A 27704-nucleotide genomic window follows, 5' to 3' on the forward strand; every position below is an offset into this window, starting at 1 on the left:
ATTTTTTATAAAGGTCTATTCTAGAGGAGCAAATTATATAGCATAGCAAAAGTGCTGTCCTTGTTAAATCACACTCATTTAAAATACAAAAAAACACACTCGTTTCCTAACAACAAACATTTAGAATGTAGCTGTCTTAAGATTCCTTTTGTAGATAACACATATTATTTTCCACTAAGAAGAAAGACAAAGAAAGTCACTTGAAAATCATTACTCTAGAAGATTTAAAATGAAAAGATTTCATTTTCATTTCAAGTTTCATAGATTTAAACTAGAAAGAATTAAAATATCTTGGGCAAAACAGTACTTTGTATATTAATTTGCCTAGAGTGTGCACAACAGAAATATTCATTAAAAAGTTGGTATCTTAAACCTGAAAAAAAAAGTTTCTGAAATTATTTTTGAGATGTGCCAAAGTTCATACCTGATTTTTTAATGATGAAAGAATATACTCCTTTTCATAGGGAGTGATTGTCTTGTGAGTTTCTGGTGTATCACTAACTAAGCAGATCCATAAAATAAACCAGATGATTCCAACAATGCCTTAAAATAGAAAAATAATAGTTAAATGAAATCAGAATGCACCAATGCAGCAATTTACTTATGTCTTGAAAAAAATTATGTAATTATAAACTTCACCACAATATGTGTAGCATTGTCACCACACAAATCTTTTTTTTGTTGTTGTTATGAGAACTTTTAAGATCCATTCTTTTGGCAACTTTCAAGTATGCACTACAATATCACTGTGCAATACATTACAAACCTAGTCTTATTTACTTTATAATGGGAATTTTGCACCTAAAGCGAATAACTTTTGACCACATGACTGCCTCACAGGGTCTACCAGACAAAATCTTTAAAAAACTAAATGTCTACAATCTATTATTTCCACAGGTATCTGCTTTTGTTTATTTGTTTTGATTGCAAACATATTTCCCAAATAAATGTTTAGGTGGAATCTTCTTTATTAAAAATGTGTATCACCCTGCTATTGAGATTGAGGAATGAAAGGCCCTGGGGATAAACAAACAAACAAAAAAGATTAAAACTACCAAGTGAGAGTATCCTACTTTGCTTGAGAAGAAATATTTCAAAATTTACATTTTTATAATAAGTGACATAGCAATTTTTGTAGTAAGTATAGCATTTAAGTCCTGGATTCAACAGCACTTTCTATTGAACAAATATTCCAAAATTAACAGCAAGTTATAGCTTAGCCAGATCATTTTAACCACATGAACTTGAAAAACAGGTTATCAGTAAGTGTTTCAGGGCTTTGTGGTTTAGGAAATGGTTACTTCAGTGAGTTGGCATACACATATTTTAACCAATTATTAAACCTCTATTACATTTCAGACCTCTCACACCATAATTTAGGTTACATTTTGAATAAACTTACCAAAGAAATAGAAGACATAAGTCCAATTCATATAGTAGCAAATTACTCCAGAAAGAGGAAGAGAAACTACTGTCCCAAGTTGTGCTCCTAGAACAACAAAACTTTGTAAACTTTGGAGATAAATGAACGAACAGGGACAGGTTTACTGCTTAAGAAGGTGGATAGTAGATTATGAGGAAAAGAGTGATCAGCTCCCATAGGTGGGGCTTCCCTGGTGGTCTAGGGGTTAAGAATTCGTCTGCAGATGAAGGGGTCACTGGTTTGATCCTTGGCCCTAGAAGATTCCACATGATGCAGAGCAACTAAGCCCATGCACCACAGCTACTGAGTACACAAGCTTCAACTGCTGAGGACCGTGGGCCTAGAACCCGTGCTCTGCAACAAGAGAAGGCACCACAGTGAGAAGCCTGTGCACTGCAGCCCCACTCACTGTAACCAGAGAAAGCCCACGTGCAGCAGTGAAGCCTCAGTGCAGCAATAAATACATGAATTAAAAAGAAAATCTCATAGGAGCTGAGTTTGTCGTTTAGTCACTAAGTTATGTCCGACTCTTTTGTGACCCCACGGACTGCAGTCCGCCATGTAGGCTCCTCTGTCCACTAGATTTCCCAGGCAAGAATACTAAAGCAAGTTACCATTTCCTTCTCCAGAGGATCTTACTGACCCAGGGATAGAACTCCATTCCTACACTGGCAGGCAGGTTCCTTACCACTGAGCCTCCAGGGAAGCCAGAGGAGTTGAGTTAGTCACATGTAAATACAAATAATCCATTCTCTTAAGGGATCATTTACTAGAAAACTCATCATATGTAAAATAGATACATTAATATATAGTTACATTAGTTACAATTATATAGCTATTGCTGAATTAGAAGGCATCAATCAACTGAAGACCTATTATAACATGAGCTAGTAAATGCCACATTACTAGTAAATGTGTTAGAAAGCCGAGTGTTTGGGGGAAAGGCTCAAAGATGATCTCTAAACATAACCTACTGCAGCAAATCTGATGGAAAATGAACAAAGCTTTAAGTAATCTAATTTGCTCCAAATAACATACATTTGTATCAGATAAATAAGTACTAAAACTCATTTTAGTATTTAGTATTTAGTACAAACAGAAGACACCTTAGTAGGTATAGTGTAAGCTAAAAGAATCAGACATTGTTTCTGGTCTCAAGTTTTAGTCTTATAGAGTAAGTAAATATAAACAAATAATTATTACATGTTAGAAAGTGTTGAGTATCACAGAGCAATATGAAAGTTCAAAGGTAGGACAGATAACCTCTGACCTCTAGAGGTCAGGAAAAGATGTTAAGAGGTAGTGGTGGGACTTTGAAAAGATGACCAATGTCTGGTCCCATAAGAAAGAAGATAGAGAGGTAGAGGTAACAGGGTGAGTAGGAATGAAAGCAGGAAAGGGGCAAGTGGGATTGGGAACTTCAGCTGGTGAAGGAAAGGAAAAGAAAGGCTAGAGAAACAGGTTGAACTGTTGTTGAATATCTGCTCCCTGCCAGGCACTATGTGCCAGGGGCTAGGCTGGCTAAAATGAAGTGGTAATGACCACAAAGACTCTTGACCCCTCATTTGAGCTCAGACTTTATTTAATAGGCAAAGGAGAATCACAGATAGTGCCTCTTCTTGAACTTCTTATCAGATTTTTTACATCGATCTCCACACAGCTGTAAGAATCTTCTTAAAAGAAAAAAAAAAGGAACCTTCTTAAAATGTACATGAGATCATATCTCTCACGCAAAATATTTCCCCATTGCCTTTTGGAGAAGAAAAACCCTGTGACCTGTAGGCCTTCATGTAATCTGGCTCTTGTCTATTTCTCTAAACCCACCCCACTCCAGTACTCTTGCCTGGAAAATCCCATGGAGGGAGGAGCCTGGAAGGCTGCAGTCCATGGGGTCTCAGGGTCGGACAGGACTGAGCGACTTCCCTTTCACTTTTCACTTTCATACATTGGAGAAGGAAATGGCAACCCACTCCAGTGTTCTTGCCTGGAGAATCCCAGGGACGGGGGAGCCTGGTGGGCTGCCGTCTATAGGGTCGCACAGAGTTGGACAGGGCTTAAGCGACTTAGCAGCAGCAGACACCTACAGTGTTTCTCGTTGCTTTGAAACTATGTTACTTCCTGCCTGTCAGTCCTTGTACATGTTGTTCTGATTGGCTGGAATGCTTTCCTTTTTTGCTCTTTGCATGACTGGTTCATCTCATTCTTTAGATTTTAGCTTAAAAGCCACTGCAAGAGAGGTCTTTCTCAACCACTCTATTTAAAAGCAGTCAGATCAAAAGTTTTCATTCCTCCAGTGAGCTGGAAAATTATAATTCACATATAAAGCTCATGCTATCTTACCTATAGATCAAATGACAGAAAATAATGCATAGGGGAAAAAAAAAGTGTCTGAAGGGAGGGATTGAAAGTCATGACATGTTTATGAGATGATCAAACCAGAAATCACAATTTAAGGACACAAGTATTCAATTTTCCAGCTTTTTGGGGATTTTGTTCTGTTAAAGCATTCTCTATACCAACATCTAAAAAGGCAACATGGTTTGAAATAAAGGATGGCAGATGGAGAAAACGACAATAGTCAATTATGCCACATTGCTATATGCTAGTGAGCCAAGGAAAACCATTAATAACTAAGCTGTATCCTCAAAACTTTATTTTTCCCCAAAGGAAACACTTGACATTACATGACTCTGGTGTATACCTTTCCCCCAAGGTTGATGTATAAATAACAAACTGTAGCAAAAATCTTTATAAAAATGGTTATCTCACCTGCATATGAAATACTCAGAAGCTTGCTTCTTTCAAGAGGGGGAGCCCATGAAGACCACATGGCATGCATGGCTGGATATGTGACACCCTGAGAAGGGAAAAAGGCATTTCTGATGAAATACAAAGTAGTTTCGTTAATGTTTTAAATTCAGTTGAATATTTTGTTGCAAGAAAAATTTCTGGATAAGACTCAAACCAGAATTACGTTTCGTGGAGTGACATGCCTTTACAGTGTTGAGTGAAAATACCTCATAGTGAAGTACTTTAAAAATCTGAACAAAGATTTGTGGATTCTGTCAACTGGTTTGAGGACTGCAAGGTAAGGGTTATAAAAAATATAAAAGAATGTATTCAATGATGATATAAAGGGATTCCTCTCAATGTTAACTTTACTTATCTACTTTAAATAAAGTTAACATTGAGAGGAATCCCTTTATATCACCATTCAATACATTATATATATATGTGTATATATATATATATATATATATATATATATATATATTTTTTTAAGGGCTTCCCTGGTGGCTCAGAGGTTAAAGCGTCTGCCTGGAATGAGGGAGAATCAGGTTCGATCCCTGGGTTGGGAAGATCCCCTGGAGAAGGAAATGGCAACCCACTCCAGTACTCTTGCCTGGAAAATCCCATGGATGGAGGAGCCTGGTAGGCTACAGTCCATGGGGTCGCAAAGAGTTGGACACAACTGAGCGACTTCACTTTCTTTCACTTTATTTAAGGCTTGAATGAAATGGAAATGTAACCAATACATAACTTAAACATACTGATCTAATACTGTGGGATACTAGAAGAAAATTCAAATTCATTCTTATTAACAGGAAAAATGGTCCTACCAAAAAACACTCAATTAGAGTGTTTATGGTATATTTTTTTTAAGTTTTCTGGTCATAATTAGCCTAGTAAATGCCAATTAGTGGAAGGGCAAGATAGGAGTAGGGGATTAAGAGCTATTAATACAAACTACTAGGTATAAAATAAATAAGCTGTCAGGAAATTATACATCACAGGGAATATAATATTTTATAAACGTTACAAATGGAGTATCAGTTCAGTTCAGTTCAGTCGCTCAGTCATGTCCAACTCTTTGCAACCCCATGAATCGCAACACGCCAGGCCTCCCTGTCCTTCACCAACTCCCAGAGTTTACTCAAACTCACGTCCATCGAGTCAGTGATGCCATCCAGCCATCTCATCCTCTGTCGTCCCCTTCTCCTCCTGCCCCCAATCCCTCCCAGCATCAGAGTCTTTTCCAATGAGTCAACTCTTCGCATGAAGTGGCCAGAGTACTGGAGCTTCAACTTTAGCATTATTCCTTCCAAAGAAATCCCAGGGCTGATCTCCTTCAGAATGGATTGGTTGGATCTCCTTGCAGTCCAAGGGGCTCTCAAGAGTCTTCTCCAACTCCACAGTTCAAAAGCATCAATTCTTCAGCACTCAGCCTTCTTCACAGTTCAACTCTCACATCCATACATGGCCACTGGAAAATCCATAGCCTTGACTAGACGGACCTTAGTCGGCAAAGTAATGTCCCTGCTTTTGAATATGCTATCTAGGCTGATCATAACTTTTCTTCCAAGGACTAAGCGTCTTTGAATTTCATGGCTGCAATCACCATCTGCAGTGATTTTGGAGCCCCCCAAAATAAAGTCTGACACTGTTTCCACTGTTTCCCATCTATTTCCCATGAAGTGATGGGACCGGATGCCATGATCTTCGTTTTCTGAATGCTGAGCTTTAAGCCAACTGTTTCACTCTCCTCTTTCACTTTCATCAAGAAGCTTTTTAGTTCCTCTTCACTTTCTGCCATAAGGGTGGTGTCATCTGCATATCTGAGGTGATTGATATTTTTCCCAGCAATCTTGATTCCAGCTTGTGTTTCTTCCAGCCCAGCGTTTCTCATGACATACTCTGCATATAAGTTAAATAAGCAGGCTGACAATATACAGCCTTGACGTACTCCTTTTCCTATTTGGAACCAGTCTGTTGTTCCATGTCCAGTTCTAACTGTTGCTTCCTGACCTGCATACAGATTTCTCAAGAGGCAGGTCAGGTGGTCTGGTATTCCCATCTCTTTCAGGATTTTCCACAGTTTACTGTTTGAATCACTATGTTGTACATCTGAGATTTACATAATATTGTACATCTGTTACACCTTGACTGAAAAAAATACCAATTACTGATAATGGAGAAGTAACAGAACGGTGAAAGCAGGGAGGTCCATAGAGACTTGGGAGAGGAAGAGATGCTACAGGGAACAGGAAGGAATGGACTCTGATAGATTCAAAGTGGTAGATTCACTGCTCTCCTTGGCCATTCACTAGCTGTTGTAGCCTCAGAAAGATTAGTTAACCTCTTAGAACTTCCATGTCTTTATCTGTAAAACAGGTATTTTACTTATATAAGGAGAAGAGGAACCTGGTATTAGGGGGCTAGTTTTATTTTGTAATCAAGAAGAGTTTATTTGGTACACCTCTATTTGATAAGGATCATTCAGGTGAGTGACCAAAGCTTAAATGTAAATAGCACTTGGCAATTTCCGAAGTTTTCTAGCTATTACTATATGACTGGATTTTACTACTCCAGTCAGTGTTTTTCCTACACAGATATAAAGGGATTCCTCTCAGTGTTAACTTTATTCATCTACTTTATTTAAGGCCTGAATGAGACTAATACTTTTTCACTTCCTTATCTCCTCAGTAGGAGGGAGCAGGGGGAGCTGTGAAGTGTCCCCTACAAAATGTTTTCTCTGGTCTTTGAACAAAGCTTCTAACTTTGGAGTGCTTCCACTGGAGAGCTCATCAACCACAAACAAAAATCTACTCACGTTATTTTATGGTTTAATCAGTTTTTAGTTAAAAAATAAACCCTTATCATCTTTCAGTGTCATTTCTTGGGGCTCATGTTCATACCAAAGAATGATATCTTTAAGAAGATAAGAAAGTGAGAAGGGGTAAGAAGAAAAATAAAAGAGAAAAAAGCATACCTCTCCTAGCCCTTCTAGTGCCCTGAGTGCAACAAGGGCTCCGACTCCGAAATCTGCAGCGAGGGGAGTGAACAGGGTGAAGATAGCTGTAGCAAAGATCCCGAATCCTAGCAACAGCTTCCCCCCACTTCTGCTGGCAACATATCCTCCAGGAATTTGTGTGATGATGTAGCCATAGAAAAAAGATCCGAGAATCCATCCTTGAGTTTCTGCATCCCACCGGTACTTTTTACCCTATAAAGAACAGGAAAACAAAAAAAGTCTTTTATGGCTAAGCAACATTCCTTCGTGTTCATGTACCACAGCTTCATCCATTCATCTGTCGGTGGACTTGGACGTTTCCTCCAAGTCTGGCTGCTGTAAATAGCGCTACAGAGAACACGGGGTGCGCATGTCTTTTAGAACTGCGGTTTTCTCAGGGTATATGCCCAGTAGTGGGATTGCTGGGTCATATGGTAGTTTTAGTCCTCTTTTTTTTTTTTTTTTTTTTAAGGAATACGCCACACTCTTCTCCACAATGGCTACATCAGTTTACATTCCCACTAACAGTGCCTGAGGTTTCTACCTAGAGCCTGTTATAGAGAGTGAAGTAAGTCAGAAAGAGAAAAACAATTAACATATATATATGGGAACTAGAAAAACAGTACTGATGAAACTAGTAGAGGATGGATTTCTGGACACAGCAGGGGAAAGTGAGGGTGGGAATGAATGGAGGAGGTAGCATTGACATATATACACACTCGTGTAAAATAAACAGTTAGTGAGAAGTCGCTACAGAACACAGGGAGCCCACCCTGGCACTCTGTGATGACCTAGAGGGGGTGGGATGGGGGGAAGTGAGGGAGGCTACAGATATATATATAATTATGACTAATTTCCATTGTTGTACAGCAGAAACCAACAGAACATTGTAAAGAAAATTTCTACCAAATAAAAATTTTAAAAAAAACCCAGCCTTTTAACATCTTGATAAAATGGCTCCTTTCTCTTATTGGCATGTGAGTACATATAAATGTAATTTTGAACCACTGTTCTTTTTTTTCCTGTTCGTTTGTTTTTTGGCTGTGAGGCCTGTGAGATCTTAGTGTCCCGACCAGGGACTGAACCCAGGCCATACCAGTGAAAGCACCAAGCCCTAACCACTGGATAACCAGGAAATTCCCCAGAACCACTGATGGAGGCTGAAGAACATGCAGACTTCCTCTTGGGGGGGGTGAGTCAATGTGATACAGACATGCAGTTTCTAGGAGTGAACGGAAAATCACTGAAAGTCATAATGTGCAGGCATGCTTGCTATTTTATAAAACTAGATGATGGGATGAATTGTAGATGTTTTGTGACAAAGGAGGCTCAAAAAAGGCAGAGAGTTGATCCAGAAAGTTACTGATCAGGATACTTCAGAGGCTAAGCCAGGCTTTAGAGCTAGGGCTGGGTTCAAGGCCCGCTCTGTTACTTACTGGATTTGTAATCTGGGAAGATTAAATGGAAAAGGCACATAAAATAAGGCCTGACACATACTAAGTAACCACTTAATGTTAGCTACTAGCATGCAAAAATATAATGTCTCCTCATTTCAGAGCAAGCACTTAAACAAAGATACAGAGCAGTACAACAGAGCAAGAATTTAAACCAAGCCAGAAACTTCATGTGAGTAGGAAAGGTCTTTTAACTAGCAGCAACACACAGTAAGGTGAATATGAAGATTTAAAAATTTTATTAGTTTATATTTTTGGTTGTGTTGGGTCTTTGTTGCTATGCATGGGCTTTCTCTCATTGCATCGAGCGGGGACTACTCTCTAGCTGCGGTGCGTGGACTTCTCATTGCAGTGACTTCTCTTACTGCAGAGCACAGGCTCAGGAGTTGTGGCCCACGGGCTTATTTGCTCCATGGCATGTAGAATCTTCCAGGACAAACGATCGAACCTGTGTCCTGCACTGGCAGGCAGATCCCTATCCACTGTACCACCAGGGAAGTCCAAATACGAAGATTTGACAACTGGGTATCTGAATCTTTAGTACACGTAGCCATGTAACCTAACCCATGTGTTAAGAACCATTCAGGATTTCTTTTTACTGTGCATATAAGGCAGATAGGTGGCTCAGATGCTAAAGAATCTGCCTGCAATGTAGGAGACCTCGGTTTGATCCCTGGGTCAGGAAGATCCCCTGGAGAAAGGAATGGCTACCCATCCCTGTATTCTGGCCTGGAGAATTCCATGGACAGAGGAGCCTGGTGGGCTAGAGTCCATGGGATTGCAAAGAGTCGGACACGATTAGTGACTAAAACTTTTCAAGTAGTTGAATTATCAGACAGAATTTGTGGAAAGGAGAAATACAAAGCAAATCCATAATTATGTTTGTTTACAGTACCATTCTGTAGCTTCTCTGAAATTCCAGGGCTTCATGAAGTATCTGGCAGTTACAGGTTGAGGTAGGGAAAGTGGGTGATATGTACCCTTAACATGTATTCAGTAGCATTATCAAAGTCCAATGTAAAGATTTTTGATGTCATTATTTTCATACATGTGCTTGTTTGGGGGCAGAAACCCTCTTCCCTGTTTGAGGAGAGGGAAGTCTTCTCATCTGTAAATGGCAGAGAAGACTCACCTAACATGGGATCTGGCTCCTTGATAAGCACTGAAGATGGAGAAAAATATGCTTATAAAAAGACACCAGCCTGTCCCCCCTGTATTGTCTCCATGCAAAACAAAACATTTAATATGTGTAAAACTCAATTCTGAACAAATGATGAACAAGCACTCATCAATACCACTAGAATACGAGGGGGGCAAAATGATCTAAGTAGCTTCGGTGAGACATGTTATAGATTTTTGAAAAGAAATTGATGAATTCTTATTTTTCACCCTTGTAGTTGAGATTGTTTAAATTCTCCTGCAACAGAGGGCTTCCTTGGTGGATCAGTGGTAAAGAATCAGCCAGACAATGCAGGAGACACATGCTTGATCCCTGACCTATGAAGATCCCCCATAACGTGGAACAACTAAGCCCAGGCACCACAACTACTGAGCCTGTACTCTAGAGTCTGGGGAACTGCAACTACTGAGCCCACGTGCCACAGCTACTGAAGCCCGTGGACCCTAGAGCCCTTGTTCTGCAATAAGAGAAGCCACCGCAATGAGAAGCCTGCTCACCGCAACTAGAGAGGAGCCCCCACTTGCAGCAAGGAGAGAAAAGTCTACGCGGCAACCAAGACCCAGCGTAGCCAAAAATAAATAAATAAAATTTAAAAAGTTCTCCTGCAACAGGAACCTTTTAAAGAGTACAGCTATTAAATATTGTTCCCATAAAAACTATTTAGCAACATCTAAAACAATCTAATTTCCCAGTATGCCAGACAGGTTTTTCTAAATTCTCTTCAAGGATGGCATGTTTATGGAGGAAACTCAAAAGTTACTTTTCAAACAGATCAGGGTGCAGTGGTAGCAGCTAACCAGTCACTGGGAAAACACAAAAGAAAATCATTCAGGGTTTACATGAAGAAAGAATCTGTGTTTCTGTAGGACGTACAAATTCAATGTTTTTCAATATGTTTACCTGGAATTATTTCATGATTAAGATCATCTGTTTGAAAAAACAGCACTCACCGTTTGGTTGTGAAGAACTTTTATGGGAGCAGAATGCTCTGCACACTCGTAGGACGTTCTATTATCTTTGGCAGTTGTGTTTGAATCCACCATGTCCACTAGTGCAACACTCAGATTCACCCGTAATGAATAGAGAACGAAGAAACCAAAAAAGGACAAAAATGCTAGGTTGTAACGAGCAGAGCAGCATACTGGAGCTGAAATAAAGACTTGGGGTAAAACTTCCATGTAAAGAATAACTTAGATCATATTGTCCAAATCATTAAAAAGGTCACTTCTTAGATGTACACAAGTTCGTAAATTATGAATATTTTTCTGAGAATACTATCAGATGAAGTATACCTAAAAGCATGTATCAAGGAGAATTTGTTCTGGTATCTGTAGCTTTGATAAACATTTAACATATGAGAGCCTGAACTGTAAGATGGTTTCTTAAAACATGGAGGCATCAGTTTTATTAACTTTGCTCAGAAAAATCTGCATTCTGGAGTCAAACTGAAGCTGACAATCCCTATCAGCTGACAAGATACGAGAAACACAGTTAAAGGGGTTTAATGGCGTTGGTATTGCTGAAAAACCATCTCAAACACGGCCAAAAGTCCTTGAGTATTCAGCATACCGTGTACATTACTAACTATGGGTTAGTAGTCATCTCTCATCATAAACATATCTCAGCATAAAACACTTTCTGCTAAGGCCAGGGCATGAACCCCCTTCCCCTCTCTCTGCCCCCCACACACCATGATCGATTTCTTACCTTGAAAACCATCCTCAGAGGCTGGGTTTGAATTAGAAGCCATGATTAATACTCAAGCCTTTCTTGAACTAGATGTATTTAAGAATCCAGAAGCAAACTTGCAGAATCTATGACAGTTGCAGCCCCTGTGACAGTTGCTCAGCTGGTCTCGCTTAAAGGGCCCGTGGTAAAAAGCACAGCAAGAGAACGCACCACACACACACACACACACACACACACACAAGGAAAGGCGGAGTGGGTGGGAGAAGCCTGTTAAAGGAAGATCATATGACAGGAGGAATTTGACCTATTTTTTTCCCTCTGATTATAGGTGTATGCACCTACTGTCTCTGTTTTTCTTCTTTTATTGAGTGGCAGAACTGGAGGGGAGATAAGAGTTCAGGAAGCTAAATTAAGGGTGACTGACCCCAAGTGACAATGACAAAGTGGCGAATCCAGGGTTTTACACCATAAGTTCGACCAACAGAGTGTTTTTAAAGATATGAAAATCTATTTCAATCACTAATGACAAGTTAAATACATACATACATTTATATATACATAAAAGCATATATGTGTGCTTTTATTTGGCAGTGATATATTAGCATTGTATGCGGATATATAAATACAATACATACATACACACACACATATGCCTGTTGTTCCCTACTCAGGAATCCTGGTATATTCATTGACCTAGCTTTGCACAAGGATATATTTTTCAGAGTACAATTGTCTTGGTTCAGATTCAGATTCAATTCAGATTGAAGCCTTAATGAAGACAGAACAACTGCATTTAGGCGCATGTTAACATACTGTAATCCACTCACTCCTCTGTAGGCACTCATACACTTAACACCTGCTATCAATTTTAGCTTTGTGAAAGATTGACATCTTTTAACAGAGAATTTTTCATTTGGCATTCTTGATTTCTTTCTCCAGAGTAGAGCTGGTGTTCAAACTGTGGTGCTACCTGCCACAGTCCAATCCAGACCTGTGGAAACTATAAAGTTTCATTCACACTGCCTCTCTCACCTGAACCTACATACTCTTGCTCTCCACCCCACGAAAATTGGCAGCCGTTTAGTTAAGGACAGTTTGCAAACTACAAGGCATGGTTTTTTGTTTTTTTTTTAATTAAGCCTTTTATTTTGTATTGGGGTATAGCCCTATTAACAATGTTGTTAAAGTTTCAGGTGGGCAGCAAAGGGATTTAGCCACACATATACATGTATCCATTTTCCCCTAAACTCCCCTGCCATCCAAGCTGCCACATAACATTGAGCAGAGTTCCCTGTGCTATATATTAGGTCCTTGTTGGTTATCCATTTTAAACATAGCAGTGTGTACATGTCCATCCCAAACTCCCTGACTATCCCTTCCCCCATCCTTGGTGCCAAAAGCTTGGGAAGTGGAGAAAAAGCGAGTAAAACGATTTTAAATTACCAGTGCAATTACTTGAAAATCTGACCTAGTAGTTATGGATCAGGCAGTTTTAACCTCAGGAGGCACATTCAATAATCATAAAAGAAAATGCCAACACAGAAGTCACAAAGTGACTATATGATTTTGAGGTTTTAAGAAATATTACCAAAAAAATGGTTCCTAGTTTTAAAAAAATGGTTGTTGATTAGAAATCAGTTGGAAACATTTTATTTCAAGAAAGAATGGCAAGAAAAAAGGAACGTATGGTGACAGAGCAAAATGTACCCGTGAATGTGGCCAGTGTGTGAAACTGGTCCAAGGAAAGTGCGCTTGCGTGACAATGAGAGAGTACATTCACTGGGCACCCGCCACACAGAAATCAAATTCAAAGTAAAACCATGCTTGCATAACGAGCGGAGCACCCATCAAAACAAACAGCAGCTTCTAAAAGATGGTTTCAACTTAGGAATGTGAAGTAGGTGTAGTTGAAAGAACACAGGCTGATTTAGATCAAAGCAGACCTGCTGATCAGAGAAGGCGATGGCACCCCACTCCAGCACTCTTGCCTGGCAAATCCCATGGATGGAGGAGCCTGGTGGGCTGCAGTCCATGGGGTCGCTGAGGGTTGGACACGACTGAGCAACTTCACTTTCACTTTTCACTTTCATGCACTGGAGAAGGAAATGGCAACCCACTCCAGTGTTTTTGTCTGGAGAATCCCAGGGACGGGGGAGCCTGGTGGGCTGCCATCTGTGGGGTCGCACAGAGTCAGACACGACTGACCTGCTGATGGAATCTCAGCTCTGATCTTCACTGGCGGTGTGTCTTGGGGAAAGGCAGCTAACAGTTTCCATTATGAGGTTTCTCAGCTGCCAAACGAGGTGACCACCATCCACCTCACTGGGTTGTGTGTAGATTAGATGAAGTACTGAAGGGCAGGGAGTAAAAGAGAATCCTTTCCCATTTACCCTGGAGAAAGTCATACCGATGAGATACAGTGCTACAATACACGTGTGTAACACGGGACAAAAGAGGGACGTAAACATGCTGTGTGTGGGGTAGGCGATGGTCAAGGAAGACCTCTGGGAGAAAGAACACCTAACAGTGAATCTTCATCCGTAAGCAAGAAGCTACGGGCAGGCTAGAGGAGGGAGAGTGATACAAACAAAGGCAGGGCAAGCACAGTGTGGAAACAAGAGTGAGCACCAAAGGGACAGGAAGACATCTGGCCCTGGGCTTTTGTTCGTTGAAAGATTTCTGATCACAGATGTCCACTGATAGATGAATGAATATTGAAGATGTGGTCCATATATACAATGGAATATTAGTCATAAAGGGGAATGAATTTGAGTCAGTTGTAGGGAGGTGGCTGAACCTAGAATCCGTTATACAGAGTGAAGTATGTCTTGGGCTCCAAAATCACCACAGATGGTGACTGCAGCCATGGAATTAAAAGACGCTTGATCCTTGGAAGGAAAGCTATGACAATCCTCAGTTCAGTTCAGTTCAGTCACTCAGTCATGTCCGACTCTTTGCGACCCCATGATCCGTAGCACCCCAGGTCTCCCTGTCCATCACCAACTCCCAGAGTTCACTTAAACTCACTTCCATCGAGTCAGTGATGCCATCCACCCATCTCATCCTGGGTTGTCCCCTTCTCCTCCTGCGCTCAATCCCTCCAAGCATCAGAGTCTTTCCTAATGAGTCAACTCTTCGCATGAGGTGGCCAAAGTACTGGAGCTTCAGCTTTAGCATCATTCCTTCCAAAGAAATCCCAGGGCTGATCTCCTTCAGAATGGACTGGTTGGATTTCCTTGCAGTCCAAGGGACTCTCAAGAGTCTTCTCCAACACCACAGTTCAAAAGCATCAATTCTTCAAAAGCATCAAAGCTTTCTTCACAGTCCAACTCTCACATCCATACATGACCACTGGAAAAACCATAGCCTTGACTAAACGGACCTTTGTTGGCAAAGTAACATCTCTGCTTTTGAATATGCTATCTAGGTTGGTCAAAACTTTCCTTCCAAGGAGTAAGCGTCTTTTAATTTCATGGCTGTAGTCACCATCTGCAGTGATTTTGGAGCCCAAAAAGATAAAGTCTGACACTGTTTCCACTGTTTCCCCATCTATTTCCCATGAAGTGATGGGACCAGATGCCATAATCTTCGTTTTCTGAATGTTGAGCTTTAAGCCAACATTTTCACTCTCCTCTTTCACTTTCATCAAGAGGCTTTTTAGTTCCTCTTCACTTTCTGCCATAAGGATGGTATCATCTGCATATCTGAGATTATTGATATTTCTCCCGGCAATCTTGATTCCAGCTTGTGCTTCATCCAGTCTAGCGTTTCTCATGATGTACTCTGCATATAAGTTAAATAAGCAGGGTGACAATATACAGCCTTGACGTACTCCTTTTCCTATTTGGAACCAGTCTGTTGTTCCATGTCTGGTTCTAACTGTTGCTTCCTGACCTGCATATAGGTTTCTCAAGAGGCAGGTCAGGTGGTCTGGTATTCTCATCTCTTTCAGAATTTTCCACAGTTTATTGTGATCGACACAGTCAAAGGCTTTGGCATAGTCAATAAAGCAGAAATAGATGTTTTTCTGGAACTCTTGTTTTTTCAATGATCAAGTGGATGTTGGCAATTTGATCTCTGGTTCCTCTGCCTTTTCTAAATCCAGCTTGAACATCTGGAAGTTCATGGTTCACGTATTGCTGAAACCTAGCTTGGAGTATTTTGAGCATTACTTTCTAGCATGTGAAGGCAAACCACTTCAGTATTCTTGCATTGAGAACCCCATGAACAGTATGAAAAGGCAAAATGATAGGATACCGAAAGAGGGACACCCCAGGTCAGTAGGTGCCCAATATGCTACTGGAGATCAGTGGAGAAATAACTCCAGAAAGAATGAAGGGATGGAGCCAAAGCAAAAACAATACCCAGTTGTAGATGTGACTGGTGATAGAAGCAAGGTCCAATCCTGTAAAGAGCAATATTGCATAGGAACCTGGAATGTTAGGTCCATGAATTAAGGCAAATGGGAAGTGGTCAAACAGGAGATGGCAGAGTGAACATCGACATTTTAGGAATCAACGAACTAAAATGGTCTGGAATGGGTGAATTTAACTCAGAAAGTGAAGAGGAGCTGAAAAGCCTCCTGATGAAAGTGAAAGAGGAGAGTGAAAAAGTTGGCTTAAAGCTCAACATTCAGAAAACGAAGATCATGTCATCTGGTCCCATCACTTCATGGGAAATAGATGGGAAACAGTAGAAACAGTGTCAGATTTTATTTTGGGGGGCTCCAAAATCACTGCAGATGGTGACTACAGCCATGAAATTAAAAGACGCTTACTCCTTGGAAGAAAAGTTATGACCAACCTAGATAGCATATTCAAAAGCAGAGACATTACTTTGCTGACTAAGTCTGTCTAGTCAAGGCTATGGTTTTTCCAGTGGTCATGTATGGATGTGAGAGTTGGACTGTGAAGAAGGCTGAATGGTGAAGAATTGATGCTTTTGAACTGTGGTGTTGGAGAAGACTCTTGAGAGTCCCTTGGACTGCAAGGAGATCCAACCAGTCCATTCTGAAGGAGATCAGCCCTGGGTGTTCTTTGGAAGGAATGATGCTAAAGCTGAAGCTCCAGTACTTTGGCCACCTCATGCAAAGAGTTGACTCATTGGAAAAGACTCTGATGCTGGGAGGGATTGAGGGCAGGAGGAGAAGGGGACAACCCAGGATGAGATGGGTGGATGGCATCACGGACTCAATGGACGTGAGTCTGAGTAAACTCGGGGAGATGGTGATGGACAGGGAAGCCTGGCGTGCTGCGATTGATGGGGTCGCAAAGAGTCGGACACGACTGAGCGACTGAAATGAACCGAACTGAACTGAACTGAACCATTACACCTCCCACCATGGACTGCATGGATATCAAACTAGTCAACCCTAAAGGAAATCAACCCTGCATATTCCTTGGAAGGGCTGAAGCATCAGTTAGATAGCAAGCGTTGGACAGCAAAGGGTAGGAAGGGTTAGATAGCATCACTGACTCAGCAGACATGAATTTGAACAAACTCTGGCAGATAGTGAAGGATAGAGGAGCCTGGTGTGCTGTCGTCCACGGAGTCACAAAGAGTCACACATGACTTAGCGACCGAACAACAAGGTCAGAAAGAGGAAGAAACTGTATCATATTTTAACTCATATATATGGAATCTAGAAAAATAGTACTGATGACCCTATTAAAAGGGAAGAAACGGAGACACTGATGTAGAGAACGAACTTATGGACACAACAGGGGAAGGAGAGGGCAGGATGAATACAACGACTTGAGAAAATAGCGTTGATGGATATACAGTACCGTGTGGAAGACAGATAGCTAGTGGGAAACTGAAGACAGATAGCTAGTGGGAAATTGCTATATAGCAGAGGAAGCCCAGCATGGCATTCTGTAATGACCTGGAGAAATGGGACAGGAAGGGGGAGGGAGGCTCAAGAGGGAGGGGATACATATATATATATACATATATATATATGACTGATTTGCATTGTTGTAATGGCAGAAACCAATACAACATTGTAAAACAATCATCCTCCAATTAAAAAAAAATAAAATTAAAACTAAATTAATTTTTTTAAAAGGAGCAGGAAACAGCAGATGACCTGATGGGGCTGGACTATGATGCTGCAGTAACTGAATGGAACACTGGTTTCTTAATTTAATGACAAAAACAATAGGCAATAATTATTGAGCTCAATGTGCTCAGTATCAGTCTAAGCATTTTAGATCATGGTTTTAAGGATTAACTGAGGTGGCACATATAAAATATTTACAACACACATAATATGCTTCAATTACTGTGAACTGTTATTATTATAATGCTTTCTCTGGATATTAGGAATTGAGGTAATTAGGGCTTCCCAGGTGGCTCAGTGGGTAAAGAATCAGTGTGAAGTGCAGGAGACACAGGAGATGTGGGTTCAATCCCTGGGTCAAGAAGATTCCCTGGAGGAGGGCATAGCAAGCCACTCCAGTATTCTTGCCTAGAGAATCCCATGGACAGAGGAGCCTGGAGAGCTACAGTCCATAGGGTGGCACAGAGTTGGACATGACTGAAGCAACTGAGCATGCATGTATGTTAGGGATCCAGGTTATTTCTCATTTTTGAGAAATTAAGAGTTGAAAAAAGAAGCTATTGAAGAGAGTCGGGGTGTGAAGTTCCCGGTGAAACAGACAGAACTGCTGAGTGAATGAATATCCACCCAAAATTGGGGTGAGCAATCTGCCCTTGTGTTTCACCTTGAAGCACAACTTGCCTGTAAGCAGATAGCTCACACTGAGATGGATGCAGTGACAAAGCAAGAGGGCAAAGGAGTTTAGAGTACAAGCAAGAACATAAAGTGCTGGAGTATGATTCTGACTCAAGAAGCAAGTAAAATGGAGAGGGCTAATGCTCAGTGAAAGCAGGAGCTTTTCGGCTGTGTTGTTCACCGCTGTCCACCTTCAATGCCTAGAGCAGTGTCTGCAAGAGTTGGCATACAAATATTTAGGGGGCTTAAAAGTAGAGAGTGTGGCTTCCCCAGTGGCTTGGCTGGTAAAGAACTCACCTGCCAATTCAGGAGACACAGCAGACACAGGTTTGATCCCCGGGTTGGGAAGATCCCCTGGAGGAGGAAACGGTAACTCACTCCAGTATTCTTGCCTGGAAAATTCCATGGATAGAAGAGCCTGGTGGGCTACAGTCCATGGGGTCACAAAGAGTCGGGCACGACTGAGCAAGCATGAAAAAGTCGAGAGGTGTATCTTTTAAACAATTATTGGCTTACTTATTTTTGGCTGTTCTGGGTCTTTTACTGCTGCACGCAGGCTTTCTCTAGTTGCGGGGAGTGGGGGCTATCTTTCATGTGGTGCATCGGCTTCTCACTGAGGTAGCTCCTTTTGTTGTGGAGCACGGGCTCTAGAGAACAGGCTCAGTAGTTGCGCTGCACTGGCCTAGTTGCCCCGAGGCATGTGGAATCTTCCTGGAGCAGGAATCTAACCCATACCCCCTGCCTTGGCAAGCAGAGTCTTACTGGTCCACAAGGGAAGTCCCAAAGGGTGTTTCTTAATGGAAGCTCACAGTTCTACCTATGAAGTTGGTACCTATCTTGACAATGGATAAAACAGACACACCTTCTCTCTACTTCTGGACCCGTGTGGAATCTTCCATAAAAATAAATGAGGAGTCAGTGGGTGGAAAGTTCAGATGGAATGAGAGAGAGGTCAAAGTGGAGCAGTTACACAGGCAGGAAGGGAGGAATTCTAGTTGTGGTTAAGGCAGTTATGGGAGCTGGCGAAGTCCAAGGGTGACTAAGGAGGGAAGGAAGTCGTCAGACATGTTTGAGTCTGAGAACTTGAGGCGCTACATGTGAGAAGTCACTCGAGATAACAGTGGGGAATTAGAACGGAGAAGATGGATGTGTGTCAGGCGGTAAAGCCTGCGGTGAAGCAAAGGGCTGGGCAGTGGGCAGAGAGGAGACCATGCTGGGGAAAGTGGTCTAGCCAAACGGCCCTGAGAGTGGAGGGGTGATTGTCTGGGAGCATCAGTATGGAGTATGAAGTGACCCCACCAATTGCTGTAAGACAACAGCAGTGAGGGGTGGGAGTAGAGCGCCCAGGAGGCCAGACTTCTGTTGGAGTAAGGAGGTGCTTGAGGTGCGTGCAGGCTCGTAAAAACCTGAGAATCCCCGGCCTCCACTCGCGGTGGGAGGGTTTGACACTGGGGACGAGCGGGCCTGGCTGAGGAGCAGGGACGTACTGAGTGGTGGTGAGGGGCTAAGACTGAGGTGGAAAATTCATGGTCAAGGGCACTGACCTATGCAAAGACGGTGACTTTCTCTAGAGGAGGGGCTTGCATGGGTGAGCCCCTTGGCCAGGGAACTGCATTAAAAAAGAGTTCTTATCTAAATGGCTAAAGTAAGTTTTGCTTTTAAAAGGGGTAAATATTTAACTAATCTTAGCCTGTCTTGGGCTTCCCTGGTGGCTAAGATGGTAAAGAATCTGCCTATGATACAGGAGAACCAGGTTCAGTCTCTGGGTCAGGAAGATCCCCTGGAAAAGGGAATGGCAACCTACTCCAGTGTTCTTGCCTGAAGAATTCCATGGTCAGAGAAGCCTGGCAAGTCCATGGGTTGGACTTGCCAAGACAGTTGGACATGACTGAGCAACTAACACACACACACACACACACACACACACACACACACACACACACACACACACAGAGCCTGTCTTATGGGTAACCCACTCCTGATAAATCCTTATTTATTTCTAGTTCCCAAATTAATATCCATTTACATGAAAACAAATTCCGTTAAAATGGACTCAGTTAATTTTTTTACTGTTAGGCATTGAATATATTAATTTTTAAAATATATGCAACAATATTAAATGTATCTGCCTGGAGAATTTCATGGACAGAGGAGCCTGGCGGGCTGCAGCCCATGGGGTCTCAAAGAGTCGGATACAACTGAGTGACCAACACACAACGTTAAATGTAGGCCTTGTTTAACTCTATACTCTGTAAGAGAAAAATAAAAAACCGCTAAAATGGACTCAGTTACTTTAATATGTTAACACTGATCATCACAACATGACCCAAGGCCACTTCCCTTCATCCTGCAATATGGCTGCTATCTATGAGCACTGCATACCTTACATTTAAGACTGTAATTACACACAAGTTCTATTTATGTGTACTATACAAAGCTTATATAACTGAACTTGAATGTAACCATCTGCCTCTTGTCCCAAAAGAATAGTAGAGGCAAAAAAACAAAACAAAACGATAACAAAATGAAATAAAGCAGAGGATGTGCCATTTTAAGCTAGAAAATCAAGTTCCAATAGAGTGTTACATGAAGAATGGGGCTCTTTCTTTTTTGGTGCCAGCTGCTCTGAGGAATGCAAAATCCAAACAATTTTAATTGATGCTAATAATAGTAATTAACGTTTACTGTATGCTAAACTATTCCAAGCACTTTCTATTAGCTTATTTAATCCTCACAATAGCCCTATGAGTTAGGTATATTATTTTTCTCTGATTTACAGGCACAGAGAGGTTAGGTTAGGTAGTGAAACTAGCATTGGCAATTAGGCACCCTGCCTCCAGATCCACGTTCTGCTTTTAAACACAAAGAAATGTCAAAGGAGATCTAAAACTGACTTTTCCTAACATGAATGAACATATTTTCGGCGCAAACAGTATTCTGAAAGTCCATTTAATCAAATACAAGACACATTTCATTCATACAAAAATAAACCTTCAACTGGTGAGAAGTGTGAGGAATGGAAATTTTCTGTGTGTGCCTAATTCTCTTCCTCCCTCCTATCTAGATTAAGCAGAAAAATCTATACATTCCTGTGGTTTATCAGCATTGAGCCTTCCTTCCCCCCCACCACTTAAAAACATTTGGGGGATATATTAATAATTGATCTGATTTACAAGTTGTATTATTTTCAAGTGTATAGCAAAGTGAATCTGTTATACATATACATATATCCACTCTTTTTTAGATTCTTTCCCCATATAGGTCATTACAGAATATTGAGTAGAGTTCCTTGTGCTACTCAGCAGGTCCTTATAGTTACCTATTTTATATACAGTAGTGTGTATATGTCAATCTCAATCGTCCAATTTATGCCTCCCTCATTATATCTTGGTAACTGTAAATTTGTTTTCTACATCTGTATCTCTATTTCTGTTTTGTAGATAAGTTCCTTTGTATCCCCCTTTTTTAGATTCCACATATAAGCAATATAATATGATATTTGTCTTTCTCTACCTGACTTACTTCACTCAGTGTGACAGTCTCTAGATTAGAGGAATCAGGCTCCCTGACTTTAGAATACAAAGCTACAGTATTCAAGACAGAATACTGGCAGAAAAACAGAAATATAGACCAATGGAGCAGGATAGAAAGTAGAGATAAACCCAGGCACCTACGGTCACCTACTCTGTGAAAAAGGAAGCAAGAATCCACAATGGAGAAAGACAGTCTCTTCAATAAGTGGTGCTGGGAAAACTGGACAACTACATGTAGAAGAATGAAATTATTACACTTCTGAACACCACACACAAAAATAAATTCAAAATGGACTGAAGGCTTAAATGTAAGACTAGACACTATACAACTCTTAGAGGAAAACATGCACCGAACATACTTTGACATAAATTTCAGCAAGATCTTTTTTGATACACTTCCTAGAGTAAATGAAAATAAAAACCAAACATAAACAAACGGGGCTAATTAAACTTAAACTTTCCTTTTGCATGGCAAAGGAAATCATAACCAAAGTGAAAAGACAAACCTCAAAATGGGAGAAGAGATCTGGAAATGAAGCAACCAACAAGGAATTCAGGGCAGTTCAGTTCAGTTGCTCAGTCATGTCCGACTCTGCGACCCCATGAATCGCAGCACGCCAGGCCTCCCTGTCCATCACCAACTCCCAGAGTTCACTCAGACTCAAGTCTATCCAGTCGGTGATGCCATCCAGCCATCTCATCCTCTGTCGTCCCCTTCTCCTCCTGCCACCAATCCCTCCCAGCATCAGAGTCTTTTCCAATGAGTCAGCTCTTCGCATGAGGTGGCCAAAGTACTGGAGTTTCAGCTTTAGCATCATTCCTTCCAAAGAACACCCAGGGCTGATCTCCTTTAGAATGGACTGGTTGGATCTCCTTGCAGTCCAAGAGTCTCTCAAGAGTCTTCTCCAACACCACAGTTCAAAAGCATCAACTCCTTGGTGCTCAGCTTTCTTCACAGTCCAACTCTCACATCCATACGTGACCACTGGAAAAACCATAGCCTTGACTAGATGGACCTTTGTTGGCAAAGTAATGTCTCTGCTTTTTAATATGCTATCTAGGTTGGTCATAACAAGGGATTAATCTCCTTTAAAATACATGAACAGCTCATGCAGCTCAGAAAAACAAAAAACAAATAAAAAATGGGCAGAAGACCTAAACAGACATTTCTCTGAAGACATACAGATGACTAGAAAGCACATGAGAAGATGTGTAACATCACTAATTATCAGCAAAATGCAAATCAAAACTACAATGAGGTATCACCTCATACCAGTCAGAATGGCCATCATCCAAAAGTCTGCAAACCATAAATGCTGGAGAGGGTGTGGAAAAAACGGAACCCTCCTAGACTGTTGGTGGGAATGCAAATTGATACAGTCACTATAGAGAACAATATGGAGATTCCTTAAAAAAACTAAGAGCTACCAATATTCCTACTCCTGGGCATATTATCTGGGGAAAATCATAATTCAAAAAGATACATGTACCCTCAGTGTTCATTGCAACACTTATACAATGTCCAGGACATTCAGGCAACCTAAATATTCATCAACAGAGGAATGGATACAGAAGATGTGATACACATATACAATGAAATATTACTCAGCCAGAGAAAAGAATGAAATAATGCCATCTACAGCAACACAATGTCTGCCATCACTTTGGCGTGCATCTCTGAAATCTAGCTGGCTATGTAAAAACAAATGCCTGAAAGGCAAACCAGTCAGGTTACGGAGAATTCTGTCATATTCTGTCAACCTGAGAGGTTCTTAACACTATAGAAATATACCTTAATTTTAGCTCTCTTAATAAAGAAGCACGACCTATAAAAACAAGACCGTGACCTCTTATCCATGATGGAATGAGTGGTGAACTTTCAAATTTGTGAAGTCAACAAAAATGATTAAGCATTTTGCAAATAGGACTTTCTCAAATGTAACGCAAAGGTGGCAGTGTTGTGACAAGGAAGGAGGATGGGACTAAAATCTAGAACTCTGGTTAGACTTTAACACGGCTATAGCAATCTTTGGGAACTTAATCTCTTTGGCTGTTGGTTGTTTATATATAAAATGATGCCCACCAGATGGTAGTTTAGTCTCTAAGGTGTTTTAACTGATGTATAACATTATAACTAACATTTTATCAGCTTTTGTTATCTCCTCTGGTAAACAAAACTATACACATAGGCGTACAGAAGATACTGCTAATTTCATATAGGCTTGGTCCAAAACAAACATAAATGATAAGTAAAACATAAATGCTCAGTCACGCTGGACTCTTTGTGACCCCATGGACTGTAGTCCGCCAAGCTCCTCTGTCCACAGGGTTTTTCCAGGCAAGAATACTGGAGTGGGTTGCCATGTCCTCCTCCAGTGAATCTTCTCAACCCAGGGATCCAACCCAGGTCTCCCGCATTGTGGGTGGATTCTTTACCGTCTGAGACACCAGGGAAGCCCAAGAATACTGGAGTGGGTAGCCTATCCCTCTTCTAGGGGATCTTCCTGACCCAGAAATCAAACCAGGGTCTCCTGCATTGCAGGCAGAGCCTTTACCAACTGAGCTACCAGAGAAGTCCAAGAATACTGGAGTGGGTAGCCTATCCCTTCTCCAAGGGATCTTCCTGACCCAGGAATTGAACTGGGGTCTCCTGCATGGCAGGCGGATTCTTTACCCACTGAGCTACCAAAGGAAGCCCAAGACATATATAAACATACAGAAAGAGAGATTTTAAGGTCAGCTGAAGATTTACTCCTTCAGGCACCACTAAAAAGCTAATTCTGGATGAAAAGTTTTTTTTTTTTTAAACACCTACAATGTCTGAAATGTGCAAAGTAAACATACAGAACATAATTTAAATAAAAATATAACTGATAGTCATCTTGTTTCTTCTATTAGATGTACAGAAGCCAGGACCAGGGCACTACTGAGCGAGAAGATGAGGTAACCCCTGGGGCCTCTTATAAAGCTGTTACACCCATCTTTGTCTTTCCCATTGCTCCTCTCTTGTCCTTGTCATAGCACGCCAGGCACAAAGCGTAATTTAAAATATTGTTGACTAATGCAACACCCTGTAACTTTTCTCTAAAACCCTTATATTTTAAGTAGCAAAAAATAACAATGTGTTGTGCTATTTTTATCTTCTTTTCCTCTGTTGTAGGTAATGTATAGAGTAAAAATAAGAGGGGAAATGGTTATAATAAAGACAGCCACCTCAAGGCATGAGGAACAGGGCTAAGATCTATACAAGAACACTCAACCCATGAATCAAGGAGGGATTGTTTTCAAATTTCATTTCCATCTCATTCCATTTCCCAAAAGGAATGAAAATTTTCTTTTTAAATCTAGTTTATTGAGGTATATTTTACACACAATAAATGCTCCCATTTCAAGTGTACAATTTGGTGAATTTTGACAGATGTATACATCTTTGATCCCTAGTCAAGATGCAGAATTTTTCCATCACCCCAAAAAGTACCCTAGTGTCTCTGCAGGCAACTCCTTCCTGCCTGTAGCTTCCATGCAATCAATGATCTGCTTCCTGTTATCACAGATTAGTTTTGCTTGTTTAGAACCTCATACTGACCAAAAGATACATTAACATGGTAGTTTCCTTTGTGCCTGGGATTTAGCCATATCAGGAGTGTCAGCAGTTACTTTTTATCACTGAGTATGTGTGACTATACCCCAATTTGTTTACCTAGTCATTTGTTGATGGACTGATGGATAGGTTGTTTCCAGTTTTTAACTATGGATATTATGAATTAAAGCTGCTATAAACATTGTTTGGTACTATGGTCATGCATGTTTAACTTTAAAATATTAACAGACTGCCAGTTTTCCAAAGTACTTGCACCATTTTATACTCTTACCAGCAAAATATGAGTTCTAGTTATTCCATATGTTTGCCAGTATTTGGTATCTTTGGCCAGTTTAACTTTAGTTATTTCAGTAAGCATGTAATGGCTCACTGCAGTTTTAATCTGCATTTCCTGACAACTACTCTGTTTAACATCTGAGCTAAAATTTGATTATATATATATTTATTTCCCAATTGCAATAGAACATAGTAGTTTCTAGGGAATATCTTTATGGCATTTATTTCTGTATTTCCACACTAGATTATTTCAGAGAAGAGGATTATAGAAATCTAATTCATATGTCATGAAAAAAGATCAGTTTATGGAACTAAGTCCAACTTCCAGATAAAACGCTAGTATGGTACAATGCTTACCCTGAGCGTCCACAAAAATAAGCACCTAGTTGCCCGATGGAGCTATAATATTGCTACCTCTACTGCCACCATCTGGTAATGTTGAAAACAAACTTAAAAGGTTATACTGCTCTTGGTCAAGAAAAGTTGAATTTCTAATTCAGCTCTGTTTCTCAAGCATACATCTTTGAAACTACAGAAAGCACGCAAAGTGATTTATTCTTTAGTTTTTATTTCTTTTAAAGAAGCATGATAGCAAAATATTTTAATTTTCCCAAATTCAGGGAAGATGCATTGTGAAGTATTATACATCCTTTTCTATTTGCTGCAAGGCTTTCGATAAATTACCTTAGCGCGCTCTATGGATAGCCTATCTTAAGCCTATCTGTGGATAGCCTACCCGTTTCCTAATTTATTAGACTGCTATGACTTCACTGTAGACAACTAACTATACGGGGGAAAAAATGTATGCAGTAACTTTTACTGCACAATTTCAAGATATTCGCTGAGTTATCCAATAATTTCCCTCCGCATACGCAACAAAGTTAACCCCAGTCCTTTTTTTTTTTTTTTTGTCTCCACGCCCAAGGAGCTAGCTACCAGATCACATGCTGGAGGACCAGCAGCTGTGGCAAGGTGGCAGTGACAAGGAGGAAGAGTCCACTTCTCCGTCCCGCCCTCCAGCCTTCAACTGCAGGTTTCCCCAGGGCGCTTTTTTCCTCGGGGTCCTCCGCTTCGCCCTCTGCCCATTCATTTCAAGGTTCTCTCCCCCAGTTCGTTCTTCCACAGGGTCCCCAGCTCAATACTACGGAAGATCGCCCGGCGCCCTGCGCCCGCGGCGCCCAGCAGGTCCGAGCCCGAGCCCGCCGGCTGCACCTGCGGAGACCCCCGGGGCTGCACCTGCCGAGGTCCTGCTGGAACCTCCGCCCAGCCCCGGCCTCCCGGCGCCGCTCGCCTCCCGGGCCCGGCAGCGGGCTTCTGGGCATCTGAGAAATCGGAGGCTTGAGGGGGGGGCCCTCACCGGGCTCCCCGATCTCAGCCCCCGAGGGCTTGAGCGGCTCTGGACACCCTCCACCTTGGGACGGCCACCCGCCCGAAAACCCCCTGGATCGCGCCGCCACTCACCGGTTTCCGCCCGCGGGGCGCGCTGCAGGAGCGGTGTGCGGTCCGAGCCCTCCTCGCCGTCGCTCGGGGCTAAGTCCGAAACCGGGGACTTCATGATGCCTTCAGGGAGCTACGGCGCAAACCTGCTCCGCGGAAAAGAGAGCTCCAGCGGGACCGCCGAAGCCCCCCGCCCCCGGGCCGAGGCGGCCAGGCTGAGCTGGGCCGCTGGCACCGCCCCCAGTCTGACCCCACCCCGGCCACGTCAGTCACAGGCTCCGCCCCAGGGCGGCCGCGCAGGCTCCGCCCCCGCCGCCATCTTGAGGTCGGGCGTTATGGCGGCCGGTGGGGCGGGGACGGCCGGGTTCTGAGGGTCAGGCTCGCTGAGGTGCGGCGGACGCCAAGTTGTCGGGCCCGCCAGCTGTAGGCCCGCTGGGTCGCTGGTGTTCTAAAGACTAGTGTTACCGTCCCTTGCGCTCCCTGGTAAAGCTCAGAGAACAGCGGGGACTGGGAACCTTGAGGCGGAAGACAGGGGCTTAAATTGTGCATCATTAAGGAGAGAACTTGGAGAGGGTGGCGTGTAT

The 27704-nt window shown here is 41.8% G+C and overlaps 1 protein-coding gene across 10 annotated transcripts in view; it reads right to left on the reverse strand.

The window, feature by feature from the left end:
- The window catches only part of SLC17A5 (solute carrier family 17 member 5), an 85958-nt gene extending 58591 nt beyond the window's left edge, over positions 1 to 27367 (reverse strand). For 2 of the 10 annotated variants that reach the window (XM_060419174.1, XM_042253151.2), the window contains exons 1-7: positions 27145 to 27367; positions 18571 to 18627; positions 10799 to 10995; positions 7194 to 7427; positions 4193 to 4280; positions 1403 to 1489; positions 425 to 543 (exon numbers count right to left, since the gene is read on the reverse strand). In XM_060419174.1, the coding sequence (XP_060275157.1) occupies positions 425 to 543; positions 1403 to 1489; positions 4193 to 4280; positions 7194 to 7427; positions 10799 to 10995; positions 18571 to 18627; positions 27145 to 27238 (876 nt within the window). In that variant the 5' untranslated portion in view covers positions 27239 to 27367. 10 annotated transcript variants of the gene reach the window in all.
- Between the last annotated feature and the right edge of the window lie 337 nt (positions 27368 to 27704).

Source organism: Ovis aries, chromosome 8, assembly GCF_016772045.2.
Source record: "Ovis aries strain OAR_USU_Benz2616 breed Rambouillet chromosome 8, ARS-UI_Ramb_v3.0, whole genome shotgun sequence".
In the NCBI taxonomy this organism is placed as follows: Eukaryota; Metazoa; Chordata; class Mammalia; order Artiodactyla; family Bovidae; genus Ovis; species Ovis aries.